Here is a 16,275-nt window from a genome sequence, read left to right as displayed (position 1 = left end):
GGATGAGAGGCAAGACATGGTAAATAGAGGAAGACGTATTCATCCTTGTCTTCAGGTTGACTAGGCTGAGGAGGAGGAGGAAGGGCTGGTTTTGCTGTCTCCGGGGTGGCAGAGGCAGAAGAAAATCCACATATAAGTGGAACTGCACAGTTCCAATGTGCTGTTCAGGGGTCAACTGTAATCTTAAAAAGTTATTGGGGTGGGAAAATGACCTGCCTAAAGAGATGTAATAGAAGTAACAAGTACTGTTCAGGAGGGTGAACCTCAAGCAAATTGTTTAACTTCTTTAAACCTATAGTTCTTTCATCTGTGAAACACGACCCTGTCTAAACCATGGTCCCTGAGGAGAGGGAACTGAATCATTTCTGGATGGAACTATCAAAGATAGTGAGTCTGGGAAAACAAACTTTCTCTTCCCTCTCACACAACACTTCTGACATCAGATGTGTGGATTTTTTCTACACCAAGCAATTCTCCAGCTCTCTGAATACCAGCTGGGTATCCTACAGTTTAATCCTGCCTCTATCTTCCTGGAGTTAGTGTCAGATCCTTCAACTTAAGGGCTCAGTGCCAAAGGTGTCTCTACTTTAGATGGCAATTTCAAGTCTGGATCTCTGGTACTTCTGATTAACCAGCTACATAAATTGGGTGTTTTCATGACCCCCTATTCAGGTTTGATAATTTGCTAGAATGACTCACAGCACTCATAGAAATACTTACGTTACTGGCTTATGATATAGGATACATCTCAGCACAGCCAAATTGAAGAGATGCATAAGGCAAAGTATTCAAAAAATATTACAGTGAGAGGGAGCCTCCATGTCCTCTCTGGGCATGCCACACTCCCAGCACCTCCACATGTTCAGCAAACCAGAGGCTCATCAAATCTTGTTCCACAGTTTTTATAGAGTTTAATAGACCTTAACCTTCAGCAACACTTTCCCTCCCAGAGGTGGGTGGGTAGGGATGAAATTCCAACTTTTCTAATCTCTTGATTTTTATTATTTATTTATTTTTTTAGAGACAGGGTTTCACTGTCACCCAGGCTGGAGTGCAGTGGTGTGATCCTAGCCTCACTGCAGCCTCCACTTCCTGGGTTCAAGTGATCCTCCCACCTCTGCCTCCCAAGTAGGGAGGCACATGCTTCCATGCCCAGTTCATTTTCTGTACTTTTTTTTTTTTTTTTTTAGTAGACATGGGGTTTCATCATGTTGCCCAGGCTGGTCTCAAACTCCTGGCCTTAAGAGATCCCTCTGCTTTGGCCTCCCAAGCTTTGGCCTCCCAAGCTGCAAGTATTAAAGGCTATTTAGAGACCTCACTCTAAGTCACCGCATTAGCATAAACTCAGGTGTGATCAAAAGGGGCTTATTACGAATAACAAAAGATACTCCCTATCACTAAGGAAATTCCATGGTTTTAGGAGTTCTGTAACAGGAAAAAATGAAAATTCAACCAAATGAACTTTAAAACTACTATTATTATACAATAATAAAGCAGCAGAGTATCTTACTTTTATATAAGTAATTATATAAAAATGTATTTTTATATTGTTACACTGTGAATCACATTACAATTTAGTCTCCTTTTCAATAGAAAGATTTTCTAAGGAAATGATTTGGAGCCGTCCACATTTATCAGATGCCTTTTCATTATTTTTTTCCATTTTTGCAATTCTTGATCCAAATTGCATGGCCCGTTTGGGCAGAAGAGCAGAGGCTGTAAGACCAAGTTCCACAGCTGCAAGGCGTAAAAGTAGTTTTTCACCAATCCCTCGGGGTAAAGTCAAGTTTGCTTTTTCCCAAATTGGTAGAGAATTTAGAAAGGAGACAACATTTTCATCCAGGAAAGGAAATCTAAAATAAACAGATAAATAATATAACCACTATGTAAAAATAAAATCAACCTGCTTTGATTTATACAGTTTTATAGCTAAAATGTAATCAAACTAAGTGTTTCATAACACATGACATATACTACAAAATAGTCTAAGTCTCAATAAATAAATTAGGCTTACTGTGTCCAGAAATAGTTTCAAATTGTCTTAGAAGGTATCTTTGTGGAGGCCTTGAAAACAAACATGATTTTTTTTTTTTTCCACCTAGGCGAGCACTACCACACCCAGCTAATCTTTGTATTTTTGGTAGAGATGAGATTTCACCACGTTGCCCAGGCTGGTCTCGGACTCCTGAACTCAAGTGACCCACCTGCTTCGGCCTCCCAAAGTGCTAGGAATACAGGTGTGAGCCACTACACCTGGCCTACAAGCATGATCTTAACTAACTATTCAATCTGTGTCTGATCTTTATCACAACAAAAGAAATGACACTTTAGGGATATGGAACCAATGTAGAAGGGCTCCACAGCCTGAACCTGCAAAACACGGTAAAATTTTGTTAATCAAAATTGTTTAATTATACTTAAACCAATTAAATGGTGATAAATTACTGTAACAGAACAAAATATTAGATTTTTTCCCCCTAAATTCTGGGATGACCTAGAAACAAAATATTAGATTAAAAAAATAACTTTCTGCCCTTTTGCTTCCCCAATTTCTACAAAATTCTGTTCTTTTTCTGTTTAAAATACTTTAACACCCACCATCCCACATCTCCAAATGCAATACAGTTACACTAGTGTTTCTGTTTTATTACATCTTAGTCTAGGTTAAGAGATTGGAAAGGGCAAAGACATTTGTTATGTGGAATATTAAATAAAAATGAATGAGTTGCAAAAGCAAATTTAATTAGAGAATCAAATCAACACACTACTGTTAATATGTATGTCAAGATACATAACAAATTATTTAGATCTAGCCACTATATTTGTTATATCACAATTCTGTATTAGCTGCTTTAAACATTCTTCATATGCATTTTTATTTGAGCATAATATAACACTTTCATAAGTAGGTGCTTTTACTAGACAAATTCCCTTCTCTATGACCTAGCTGAAATAACATACTGAATTTCTACCTCCTTCTCTCTCACGTCCTTCAAAGAGAAAACAGTTTAACAGTTTATGGACTTTATTATGGTATTAGTTATCACTTTATAGTGAAATCTGGAAAATTATGATAGAATAATGACATAGTAGCCAAACTTTTACATGGGCTAGGACCAGAAACTTAAGAAGGACAACTGTGTAAAGGCAGCTACAAGTCAGTGGAAAGAGGAAAAGACTGAAGTAGAGACAAGAAACAATGAAGTCTGAGAGAGATAAAGAGAGAGAGAAACTGTAGTATGTTTAATTCTCAGGGAGCTTACTTGGACTTCCTATTCTTGGATGTTTGTACCCTTGTAATAAACTACCTACTTGAATCAATTAGCCTACTTGAATGGATTTTTGCTCTTTATAACTAAATGTCACATTTTCCTTTATCCTTACTTAATGTCTTAGAAAGTTTTATTCAAATACTGTACTTGTTCACTACCTTCAGAAATATGATATAGGTAAAAATAAACCTGAAAAGCAAGAATAGATACATGAAAGTGCCTTGGTTTCTCTGAAGGTTTTAGGTAATCTGCAATATGTGACTAAATTGTGTTCAAAAACATGTGGCAGAGGAATATCCAGTGTGAGGACTACCTTCAAATCAGCATGGATCTGTACATACAGAAATGTCTACAGAGACAAAGCCAGTTTCTATAACATCGGAGAAGAAGGCTTGCAGGTGGGGCTTATGCCCTTCCTGGGAGGAAAGCAAACATTAAAAGCTGAACAAAACCCTCTACATACCTTATCTTAGTATTTCACTATCTCAGTTTTACTTTGACAGTCTTTTATGTGGAAACGGAGTCTCACACTGTCTCCCAGGCTGGAGAGCAGTGGCGTGATCTGGGCTCACTGCAACCTCCACCTCCCGGGTTCAAGCCATTCTCAGCCTTCCGAGTAGCTGAACTACAGGCATGTGGCACCACGATCAGCTCATTTTTTTTGTATTTTTAGTAGAGGTGGGGTTTCACCATGTTTACCAGGCTGGTCTTGAACTCCTGTCCTCAGGTGATCCGCCCGCCTTGGCCTCCCAAAGTGCTGGGATGACAGGTGTGAGCCACCATGCCTGGCCTACTTCAACAGTCTTTTTCACTATAGTCTTAAAAACAATCCTGTCATTATGTTACCTTTGAAAATTACTGAAAATACATTTCTTAGAGAATGAGTTCTAGAAAATAACTGCTCTCCTGGCTCTTCCCAGCTCTGTTTCTGACTGTGTTTATAATATAAAGCCAAGCTATTATTGCTGCTGTTATTCATCTGAAAAGTCTCCAAAGAGAAAACAAACTTAAAAGTCTCCATTTAAACTCTGCTGTTTTTATAAAAATACCGTAACAACACTCAAATGATTAGAATTACCTTGCTTCTTTTCCATGATCACCAATAACTCTGTCATCACGACCAAGATTTCTAGAAGAAATTCGACCCAGTTCCATCATTATTTCCTTATTCAATCCTTCCAGCCCATGTGACTGAAAGCGGACACGATGACGAGAATAACCTGCAAGTTGCTCATCTGCACCAATTCCAGTGAGAACTACCTATGCGGTTTAAAGAAATCCATATAAAAATGTTATCAACCACACAGTAAAGAAAACAAGATAAAAGAAAAGCTTAAAAATTGCAAACCTAAAGATAACACTTTAGGAGAAAAACAAGATAAAGACAGAAAATAGTAAAATATATCCAATTCTAAAGAAGTCACATATGTTGTGTTGTAGTTTAAATGCAACTAAAATATGCTATATTCTTACAGTCAAAATGCTACAAGCTTTAAGGGTCAAAAATACGTCTCAGAAATTATCAGAAGAAACACTGTGTCATACCTTTGCACTGCTCTGATAGGATTTCACTCCATCTTGGGCCACTAACCAACCAATTCCTCTAGAAGCAAACCAGACTGCACAGCCAATGCTATCATCCAAAACTGTATCCAACGGCTGAATTAAGTGACATATTCGAGTCCTTCTTAATTTCTGCAGTTCTTCCATAGAAACATTAATTTCAACAAAATTCCAAATTCGGGAAGGGCTAACAGCTTTTAGTTCCTTTAGTCCCGCCCTTCCTGTGATTCTATCTGGTACACTGACATGTTTATCAGGACTGTCGTCATCAGCAGCAGCATCATCTTTAGAGAATTCTTCAGAAGATATTTCACATTTATTTTTCTGTTTATTCCTTTCTTTGTTAAAGCTAGTTGGCATGGTCTTTTCTTCAGCTATGAAAGCTACATTAAGAAGATCAATTGGTTCATCTAAAGGAATATGACGGTCAGCAAGGGTTGCAATAACCATGGAATCAATGCCCCCAGAAAACAGGATTGCAACATTTGCTTTCCTATCACACATTTTCGAAACTTCATTTGCTGTCAGGTTTTCACCCCTAGGTAAACACAAGACACGTTTCTTGACTGCTACACTCAAGACATCAATGAACTGCTGAATTACTTCCTTTATGTGTACATCAGTAAGAAAGACCTGAAGTGTCTCTCTTGTAGGTGGCACATTGGAAATATTACTGCAATGAGTCTCCAATGCAGCTTGTGGCAACATCATATTTAAAGGAACAACAGGTTTTTCAAGATACAGTTTGGCTTCATTTGCTACCACGGATACAAATGCTGGTAAGTCTGCTGAAATTTGACTCAGGCTATTAACATTTTCTTCAATAATATTCTCCCTAGAAATATATTTCCAAGGATACAGTTGTAAAATAATGCATCTGGAAACGGCAGTAGACTTAAGATCAATTCGGAAAAGTCCAGATGCTGGAACTTCTTGCCACTGATTTGCCAATCCAGATGTTTGGGTGCCAACTGAAGAGAGGCAGAAACTCTTGCCCAAATTACTAAAATGCCAAAGCAAGCTACGGCGACCAAAAAAATCCCTACCAAACCATAAATAATGACTAGATGCTTGATAATATATAAATGACCAGGGACCTTGCACTTCTGAGAAGAGTGACAAAATCTCAGATTCATTCTTACAGGAAGAAAGATAATTAAACAAAATTTGAGTATCATTCTCTTCAGCTTCAACCTTTATTCCACTAAAAATTTCTCCATTCCACAGAAACACATTGCCTCTTTCATCTTCCACGGGCTGGGTAGTCAAAACACCCCTCAAGTGTAGGACATGACCAGAAAATAAACACTGGTAGTTAACATCAGACTTGAACAATTGTTTACTACTATTGGGTCCCCGCTGTTTAAGATTATATAGTAAGTCCTCTTTTAAATCTTGACTGAAATGCTCAGCAGAAAAGTTTACAGAACAACAAATGCCACACATTGTTACGTGAAATTAGGTTGACTATTTCTTGATTTTGGTCTTCTCTAAGTTTTCTATTTCTTGGTATTCTTTTTTCAGTTCATCCAATATACCTGTTGCAGGGAAGGAGAATAAATATTAAATAACATAAAAATTCTTGGACTTTTACCTAGCAATTCAGAGGGCAAAACAAGCTGTTTACCAAAATCAAACCATATAAACACACACACTGTGCCAGTGCCAATGATAATTAACAACAGGCTACTAACAAAGAATGTTTATCTTTTACAAAAATAGCTTCTGTTTTGCCGGGTGCTCATTTTGGCCCAAGCACTTGGCTAAGCACTTTTTACACAGCATCTTATTTAGATCCCACAATACCTTGGAGGCTTAAAGTATTTCACCCAAAGTCACAAAGGTAGAAAGTGGTAATTGTTTGTCATACTTAGACCTGTTTGAAACTCTAAAGCACATGTTAATAACTATTGCTAACACATATTATGATATATATATATATATTATCATATATATATATATATTTAAACTGTTGACTCATCTTTGGAAGGCTAACTTGAAGAAAACCAAACTGCTGCATTAATCTTTTGATATATATTTTAACATTCAGATGAGTATAATTTAGGCACCCCCCAAAAGCCACAAAAAAGAAAAAACTTACTTTTGCTCTCAGATAGCATTTCTGTTCGGTCTGCAAGAAAGAATATATTGCTGTTCTGTTGCTGCCTATATACTTTCTGGAAAACATAATTTAGGCTAAAATCAAATTTTGATCTAAAAAGTAGATGTTAAAATCCTTAACCCTATTATCACTAATTCTTGAACTTCAGTAATATATATTTAGTACTATACTTTAGCAAACACAGATAAGCAAAAACACAAATAAAAGTCATCCATTGCCCAACTACCAGAAAGTGCTACTACTGAAATGAAACTATTTTCTCTCCATATACCATTTTAACAAAAAATGTTCTTACTGTACCTGCAGATTTATGCTTTTATCAATGAGCAATATATTGAGAACACTTTTTCTTATCAGTAAGTGTTATTTTACAAGAACACAAAAATGGCAAAGCAAGCTACGGCGACCAAATTATACCTACTGCTATACAGGTATAATATATTACAGTTTATTTGCTCGCTTCAAATACTAAACATTTAAAGTGCTACCAACTCTTTGCTATTGTAAATCAACATTGTGATGAATATCTTTGTAACTAAATCTTCGTGAACTCCCATGATTCTCTCCTAAGTATCAACTACTATAAATGGAACTGCTGGGTCAAAGTGTTATAGTTTGAGTTGTTGAGATTTGCCCTCAATTTGCCCTCTAGAGAAAGTCTGTATTAATTCTGCCTCAACTTTTTTTTTTTTTTTTTTTGAGATGGAGTCCTGCTCTGTTGCCTAGGCTGGAGTGCAGTGATGCGCTCAGTTCACTGCAACCTCTGCCTCCCAGGTTCAAGAGATTCTTGTGCCTTGGCCTCCCGAGTAGCTGGAAGTACAGGCAGGCACCCAGCTAATTTTTTTATGTGCTTCAACTTCTAATATTCCATAAGTGACAACATCAGAAATATCTAACCAGTTATTACATAATCTTTAAAATACTTTTAAGAGCTCAAACTCATTTGTTCCTGAATGTTAAAATGTAATTTGACACTGAAACTATACACAAAGCAGTAGCTTGCTTATTTATATTAATGGAAATGGCATTAAATAACCATGTTACACATTTATAAAAATATATGTAAAAATTTTTTGGAGGGAGGGGAAGCAATGTATTTTTTTTTTGTTCAATAATTATCCACATTCATTTGAAAGAAAAGTTTCTTCTCATCTCAATATAAAGTTTGTTTGTATCAAAAGAAAACACCAAATTCAGGGTATAAAATAAACATCATCAGTGATTACAGCTCCAAGATACCAAAATACAACTAGTATCATTTGTTGCAAATGCAATGTGAATAGCGTATGATAGAAAAAAGACATCTTCAACTATGAGATCTATCCATTTAAAAAATAGACACTTGCAATTTAAAAAGATGCTGAAATACTATACATTTTATTAAAGTATGATTAAATCTCATGTATAATTCTTATAACTTTAATATATAGTTAACATAAATAAACCTCCCACATATTTGTTATTCAGAATTCCTATAATAACTCACCCTATTCTTCTTAAGGTTAGAAAGTTCATCCACCACAATTTTTTGTTCTTTAATCTATTGAAATAAAGAAAAACTCCTTAAGCTAGATGTTTTCAAAGTATGTTCAATGAGAATCCCTTAAGGGGTTGTTTTAAAATTAGAGATGGGATAAGGGGCTATGATGTACTGGTTTTCCAAATGGGCAGTTCATGAATATACAGATTATCTTCAACAGCAGTCTGTGTGGGGGTCCAGTTGGGGAAAAGTTGGAGGAGAAAAAACAGTGATTAGACTTGCAAAATGTTAGGTAACCCATTAAGATCAGACAGGGGATTTGGTGTTCGTAACCAGCAATCATACCAAAGACTACAGTTACTCAACAAGGTTTATACCTTTTGTTAAAAATATATGATATACACCAGACCCAGCACGGTGGCTCATGCCTGTAATCCCAGCACTTCGGGAGGCCAAGGCAGGTGGATCACCTGAGGTTGGGAGTTCGAGACCAGCCTGACCAACATGGAGAAACCCCATCTCCACTAAAAATACAAAATTAGCCAAGCATAGTGTCGCATGCCTGTAATCCCAGCTACTCAGGAGGTTGAGGCAGGGGAATTGCTTGAACCTGGGAGGCAGAGGCTGCGGTGAGCCAAGATTGCGCCATTGCACTCTAGCCTGGGCAAGAAGAGCGAAACTCTATCTCAAAAAAGAAAAAAATATATATATAAAAATATATATATACACACACACACATACATATATGATATACACCAAAAGGAATTCCAGTCTTTCAATTAAGCTGTGATTTAGATGGGGGGAAAAAAACAGCAAATTGAATGAGGGGTGGGTTACTTTTTTCAATATTTTCATGATTTTATGTACTAATCAGTGCAGTCAAACACATTCAAATCAAGCAATGCCTTATTTGGGGACAGTAAGACCTATCATGTTCCATCTTTGTATTTTTCCCTTTTTAGCTCAATGGCTAGCATGGAGCTGGCACTGTTGAACTGGTTTTCTTTTTTTTTTCAAACAGGGTCTTGATCTGTTACCCAGGCTGGAGTGCAATGGCGAGGTGACGGCTCACTGCAGCCTCGATTTTCCCAGGCTCAGGTGATTCTCACATCTTAGCCTCCGAGTATCTGGGACTACCGGCCTGGGCCACAGTGCTGACCTGGGCTTTATTTATTTGTAGGGGAGGGCTCAACTAAGTGAAAACTAAGTTTCTTTTTAACTCTTTAACTATTTATTTTGTGAACACGACTAATTACATAGTATCACACGAGCCTCTAAAAGCAGCTTTTATAATATTTGTGCTACCTCACACACCTCAGGGATTTGTATCCACCAGTATGCGTAAGGGGCTTGCAATGGTGGTAATCAGAATGGACTGTGTGTCTTTTGAAAATTCACCCCCAATTCCCATGAGTGTGCACCTTTCTGTCTCCCCAGTTGGCAGAGCTGTGGTAATGAGGTTGAATTCCAAGGCCGAATTTGTAAACATTCTTTGAGACTTAACGTTTGTACAGGGCTTTCCCATTTTAGGAATGACAGGTGTACATTTCACTTTACTTCAAAGAAGGTAACTGATACAAAAAGATTAAAGAGACTTGCCCAGATGTCATTGCAAGTTTGGGACAGAACCAAAGTAGAATCTAGGACATGTAATACCTGAAGGGCTATAACCCTCCCCATCCCCATTTATCTTTAAAGGTTTTGTTTGTTTATGGCAGTTAAGGCTTATATTATATTGGCTTCCTCCCTCCCCCTTTTTGGTATAACAGTGACAACCCAATGCGTGTTTTAGGACCATTGCTTTGGTTAACGGAGAAGCAGCAGCTAACAGGTGGATGAGGAGAGACCAGTTAGGAAGCCCTTGCGGGGGGGGGAGGGGGGCGGGGGTCCCGATGGCAGATGACGGTGGCTTATTTGGGGTGGTAAGTGTTCACGGTGATAAAGGGACATATCTGAAATGAGTTTCAAAGGTAGAACTGATAGTCTTCCATGATGGGCGTCAAGGATGGATCCCAGGTTGCTGGCATGGTTAACCGGATGCAGAATATCTGCGATGGAACAGATTTGGGGTGGGCGGTATTTCCCAAAGTTTAAAAACACCCAACCAGAACTCCGCCCCGCTGCCACCTGGGTCGTGTCTCGGGGCAAATTTCAATATCTCCCTTTTCGCAACTGTTTTCAGAAAATAAAAGGACTAACTGTAGCTGTCAAGTGCTAAGAATAAAAAGAGAAAAGTAGCAGGGCAAAGCCGAGTCCCGGGCAGGCCCCACGCTGCCCCCTGCGGACCAACTTTAGGGTCCTGTGGCGCCCAGTCCCAAGTCCAGGAGCCTTTCATTGCGTCTGACACTCACCTTGCTGCTAAGATCCTCCTTGTGTGGGGTCGAATTGTCGGTGGGGATCAGCACAGGGCTGTCCTCTGGGCGCGTCCCTCGGTTGGGCATTTCCACCCACCGCAAGAAACGCAGTATGCTCGGCCCTGAAGGAACCTCGAGCATTAGTCACCGCGCATGCGCGCTTCCAGCCGCGCGCACCCTTTCTTTTCCCGCGAGTTTTACCAACAGCGTCTGCGCGCTCACTTGAACGCATGCGCAGGCCGTGTCTGGCCTGGGGAGGAGTTTCGCGCCTGCGCGTGGCTGCTTAGGGCGTGAGTAAACAGTCTGGTTGCAAAATCTGAGGTTCCTGTACTGGCCTCTAGTGGTTGAGATGCAGAAACGCTCAGGTGGTTTCTTCATGACGTCTTATCTAGTATACTACGAGTTATGTGCGCCCTCCAGTGGTAAATGTAAAGAATAGCCGTGCAATAGAAATAGCTCTTAATATATGTATTATCTAGGGAAAGATGAAGTTGAGGAACATAGGAGATACTGTGTTGGCAATAGAACTATACAGACTTGGTAAAGTTTTGGTTAACTCGTGGTTAGGGTTGCCGGATAAAATACAGTATGAATTTCAGATGAATTCGTAGTTTTTTAGTATGTCTATGTCCCCTGCAATATTTGCAATATCTCACTTCCGTGGAAAAAAATGACTAAAACTTGGAAATAGGCAAAAGAGATTTATTTACTGGATGTTCTTTCAGTGCTGCTCTGAACTTGACTTTATTATATTGACTTGACTGGGCTGTTTTACAATTCTCTAGGGGCAAAGGTTAACTTTGGTAGAGATTTTGGTTTGGTAGAGATGCAAATAATTTTTTTGGTGTACCAGATACCAACACAGGTTATGATGTATTGTTCTGTAACACATTCGTCAGCTTTGTCTCTAACCCTGCAATTGTGTCCTAACATTTCTTTATTAATATATGCCTAGCTTCTCTAATATTCTGTATTGGTTTTAAAGTCTTATCGGTTCCCTCACTAACTAATGAGTTGAATAAAACTTTGACATGTATTTGTTTTATGTTCACATTAGAGACATGATTTTAGGTTTTTGAGAATTATACTATATTATTGGAAATCTTAAGGTTCCACAGAGATGCCCAAGTGGATTTATGTGATGAATCAAACTGTCTCGCGACAGAAATGTATACATCATGGGTTGTTTAAGTCCAGGCATGTTTTTTATTTGCTCTTAGAGAAATCCGAAGTGGTTATATATTTTTCCTTCTTAATTGATTTTTAGAATTTTGTTTTTGTTTCTGATTTGTATATTCCTGATAAGCTATTCAGGTATAACTTATACATTACTGATGCATTGATAGCAGCAATGATTGGGAGTTTGGTTTTGTGGTCTAACCATTTGGTGGTATCTGTTGGATGATGGACGTCTAGTCTTTCTTGGTAGAGAGGTAGATAGGTGCAGTGGCTCAAACCTGTAATCTCAACCACTTGGGGCTGAGGTGGGAGGATTGCTTGAGGCCAGGCGTTCAAATAAATAAATAAGAGAGGCGAAAGAGACACCAGTTTGTAAGTCTTTTTGTTTATCGTTTGTGAGCTCAAATTAATTAATTACTTTTGTGTCCACTGAGAGGGAAGGAGGACAGCTATTTGAGATGTGGGTTGGTGAGGTTTTGTTTGTTTGTTTTAACATAAAGGCCGCTCAAGCAGAAGAGCTGGTGAATTTTTGTGGTTTTTGTTTACTTTTGACCTGAGATTGAAGTTGTAAAACAGAAGCAATAACCTCTCTATGTGTCTGTGTGTGTCTAACTTAGAACAGACTTTATGTCTCCCTGGGTGAATATAAAATATTTCCCTACTTCTGGAGTGTATTAATAAATCCCACTATAATATCTCTAATTAAAGGGCCTCTGTTCTGACTAGTTTATAGAGATAAATAAGCACTGATATAATCCCAATATTTTTAAAAGCCCAAAATTTCCAATATTTTAAATGTGCCAGATTTTTAAGGAAAAGAGTTCTTACAAAACCGCTAGTTTAGAAACATTTTAAGAATCCAAGTTTAGGAAGAAGCTCCAAAGTGAAGTATCACTTCACTTTGTTGTTGTAATTGTTGTTGTCATTATTGTTGTTGTTTTGAGACAGAGTCTTTCTCTGTTGCCCCGACTGGAGTGCAGTGGTACAGTCTCTGCTCACTGCAACCTCTGCCTTCTGGATTCAAGCTATTCTCCTGCCTCAGTTTCCCAAGTACCTGGGATTACAAGTGTGTGCCACCAACCCGGCTGATTTTTGTATTTTTGTTAGAGATGGGGTATGGTAGTATGTTGGCCAGGCTGGTCTCAAAAGTCCTGGCTTCCAGCTATCTGCCCGCCTCAGCCTTCCAAGATGCTGGGATTATAGGTGAACTGCCAGGACTGGCTTCCACTTTGTTTAGAGGTAATAGTGAGGCTTATCTGTAAAGCTGAAGAGACTGAGCATCCTAGGATATTGGTCTTCTTTGTGCCCCACCTTCTATTGTAGTAGATGGGGGAAGTAAGGTAGGCCGTAGGACCAAGGGGGAGAAGTCAAGGGAGAGTTAATATCACAGTCTAAATAGGTGATTTGTATCAATAATTCTGTCAGAAGGTGACAGGACCTGAGATATTGGACTGATGTTTTCCAACGGGGCTCTAGGATCTGGGAAAGGAACTACTGGATCCTTAACATAAAGTCTTTGCGGGGAGAATGCAGGGAGAATGCTTTGTTGCCCTAGTAACAAAGCACACCAGGCTGGTCTTGGTCTCTCAAGGGAAATGGCAGAGTCTCCAAAGTACTGGTCTAGAGATTAGTAAATCCTTTTTACTTGAGATAAGGCTGTTTCTCAAGCTTTGATTCAAAGCTGTGGAATGTGGACATCAGTCCTCCCTGGCTCTTGCAGCCAACTTCACTTTGGAGCTCTTGTGCAGGGCAGAAACCTAAGATGTGGTGAGTGTGGTAGGGTGCAAATTTGAAGATGCACTGACTCTCAGGGTCCTGCAGTAAGTGCTCTTAAAATTTTCTGCCCAGGTGCCTCACGTACCCCTCATCTAAGCATATTGGTCTTCCTTCCAATCCACTGCTCTCCTGCCAGTTGGATTTGAAGATTTCGCTGTTGATAGTTCTGTTTTACAATCTAGAGGTCAGTGTGGTTTGTGAATGACACCAATGAAAGATGCTTTATATGCCGCCCAAGCCTGTTGTGTCTTCACATAGTCTGACAGCTACAAAAAAGGTTAATTGAAATTATCTTGGCTTCTTCTAGAACTCTTCCATATGAGTGCCACTGTCCACCTCTTTCCCAAAGACCGAGGACATGCTTGAAACATTTTGGTCTACATTATTGAAGAAACAAAATTAAATGTAATAGTCTGTGATTTAGGTCACAGTACATGGCTGGTCCCATTAAATAAAATAGTTATGAAATGTTTACTATCAGATGAGTTGCAAATAATGATGAAGCATTTATTGTTACTGAATTTGAATTTAGATGCTTTAAAAACATGTGGAAGTATTTCCACCTGAGTGAAGCAATAGGGACAAATAAAGCCTAACTGATATATTAGTGATAATTGTTTATGTACTCAGATGATGTTTTTCTTCATACAATGCCTTCACTATAATGCAGAGCTCTTCACAGCTCAAGTGTTTTTGCCCTACTTCTGATCGTTAGCAATAATAAAGTTTTACCAAATGATTAATTAATATCTGTTTGTGACCACATGTAACTCTGTGTTGGGGTCTTCACAATTAGGAAAATACTATTGCTACCACAGTGAAAGCAAGCAAGTGAGCTCAGTTCACCTGTGTTTGCTTGTAGGTTCAGTTGTTTTGGTTGTAGAACCATTGCCATGCTATGGTTGTTGGCTTGTCCTAGTAAAACAAAACAAAACAACACATGTTTATGTATCTGAGTTTCCAATTATTTTCTAATGGAAGTTGAGATTAAATTATTAAGGCCATACTTCCTTCTGGTTTCATGTTATAATCATAGGTGTGGCTGCCACTGTGATTGAAGTCCCTTGAAAGAAAGGGGACAGGATGGCTTTTGCAGAAGGAGGAATATACAAAGGGAACAGGGGGAGGGGAGGAATTGAAAGGGTAGGAGGGAAGTTGAGCGGTTAGAACTTGGCAGACTTTTGTTCCAAGAACCAGACAGTATTATTGTACCACTGGCACTAATATTTGAACTAGTAGTGATTTTACTTAGAGTCAAGTTACTGAAGACAAAACACATGTAGGTAGAGTTCTTTGTGAATTCAAATCAATAACTGGGTTTTTTTCTACAAGGTATATGGTTTAAAGTATCTTAGTTGAACTATTTAGAGAAAGCTTAGTTATCTGGGCTTGAAAATTTTTACCACAAGATTCACAAGACCCTGGATCATTTTTTTTTCCATTTATTCCATTCAGGAATTCTATCATTCATAAATTTTATTTTCTTGAAGGTCATAAAACATTTAATGAATTTCCTAAGCATAGTAACCAGACTAGTATATCCCTTGTTATACACAAGGAAGGTTACCTATTAGAGGAAGAACCAGAAAGGAATCCATAGGAAAAGGATACTCTTGCTAGAAATTAAATCCACCTGAAACCAGCTATCTGAAACCAGTATAATCTTTGTTGCTGTTGTTGCTTTGTGTTTGTTTGTTTGTTTGTTTATTTTGAGACGGAGTGTTGCTCCATTGCCCAGGCTGGAGTGCAGTGGTGTGATCTCAGCTCACTGCAACCTCTGCCTCCCAGGTTCAAGCTATTCTCGTGCCTCAGCCTCCTGAGTAGCTGGGATTACAGGCGTGTGTCACCACGCCCAGCTAATTTTTTGTATTTTTAATAGAGACAGGGTTTCACCATATTGGCCAGGCTGCTCTCGAACTCCTGACCTCAAGTGATTCACCTGCCCTGGCCTCCTAAAGTGCTGGGATTACAGGTGTGAGTCACCGCTTCTGGCCCAGTATAATCTTTTATAGTCCTTTTTTGGAGTGATAAACTCTCTTAGAATGATAAGGGTTTCTGAACTCTATACTATCTCAATTTTTTCTCTACTGTTTATGCTTTGCTGTTTTTAATTCTAAAATTATAATTTTTTATAAAAAGTGCTCATAAAAAGTTAACCTAATCCCTATTGATAAACAAAAACAAAATGCAACAGTGTCAACAATTATATAACATCCCTTTGATCCCTCTTCAAAGTGGAAGTTATTCCACAACCTAGGATAAGTCAATTCTAGTCTAAAAATGTGGAATTGCAACTTCTAAATCCGAGATAGCCCTAATTCATTGTGTAACTTTGAGCAAATTCCAGGAACTCTGTGCCTCCATTTTCTTATCTGTAAAATAAGGCTAATAATAACTACTTGAATTATTAGAGTGACATGAAGCTCCCTAAAGGATTACTTAAACATAATTAGGATGAAAGAAGAAACACAAACTAATATTGCATCTCCCTTGGATACGGAATACCCAACCAGAAGTTATTAAATTTCC

General features: G+C 38.5%; 2 protein-coding genes across 3 annotated transcripts; both read right to left on the bottom strand.

Moving 5' to 3' along the window:
- Positions 1-1,457: 1,457 nt before the first annotated feature.
- On the bottom strand, positions 1,458-6,281 carry LOC105468231 (asparagine synthetase domain containing 1). Its single transcript, XM_011718329.3, has 3 exons — positions 4,818-6,281; positions 4,351-4,532; positions 1,458-1,853 (listed from the first exon to the last, which is right to left on the bottom strand). Exons 1-3 carry the CDS (start codon positions 6,279-6,281, stop codon positions 1,568-1,570), a joined length of 1,932 nt encoding a protein of 643 aa, XP_011716631.2. The 3' UTR covers positions 1,458-1,567.
- Positions 6,008-10,955, bottom strand: LOC112424345 (ASNSD1 upstream open reading frame). Of its 2 annotated transcripts, none has more exons than XM_024788646.2 (4): positions 10,789-10,955; positions 8,444-8,497; positions 6,937-6,966; positions 6,008-6,373 (listed from the first exon to the last, which is right to left on the bottom strand). In XM_024788646.2, the coding sequence occupies exons 1-4, from the start codon at positions 10,930-10,932 to the stop codon at positions 6,356-6,358; spliced, it is 246 nt and encodes an 81-aa protein (XP_024644414.1). In that variant the 5' UTR covers positions 10,933-10,955; the 3' UTR covers positions 6,008-6,355. The 2 variants fall into 2 exon arrangements, with proteins under 2 accessions (XP_024644414.1, XP_024644413.1); XM_024788645.2 differs by having other exon boundaries at positions 6,937-7,012; positions 10,789-10,951.
- Positions 10,956-16,275: the final 5,320 nt, after the last annotated feature.

This window comes from Macaca nemestrina, chromosome 11, assembly GCF_043159975.1.
Source record: "Macaca nemestrina isolate mMacNem1 chromosome 11, mMacNem.hap1, whole genome shotgun sequence".
NCBI classification, from domain to species: Eukaryota; Metazoa; Chordata; class Mammalia; order Primates; family Cercopithecidae; genus Macaca; species Macaca nemestrina.
The sequence above is the reverse complement of the archived record's forward strand: the minus strand, read 5'-3'. Positions and strand labels throughout refer to the sequence as shown.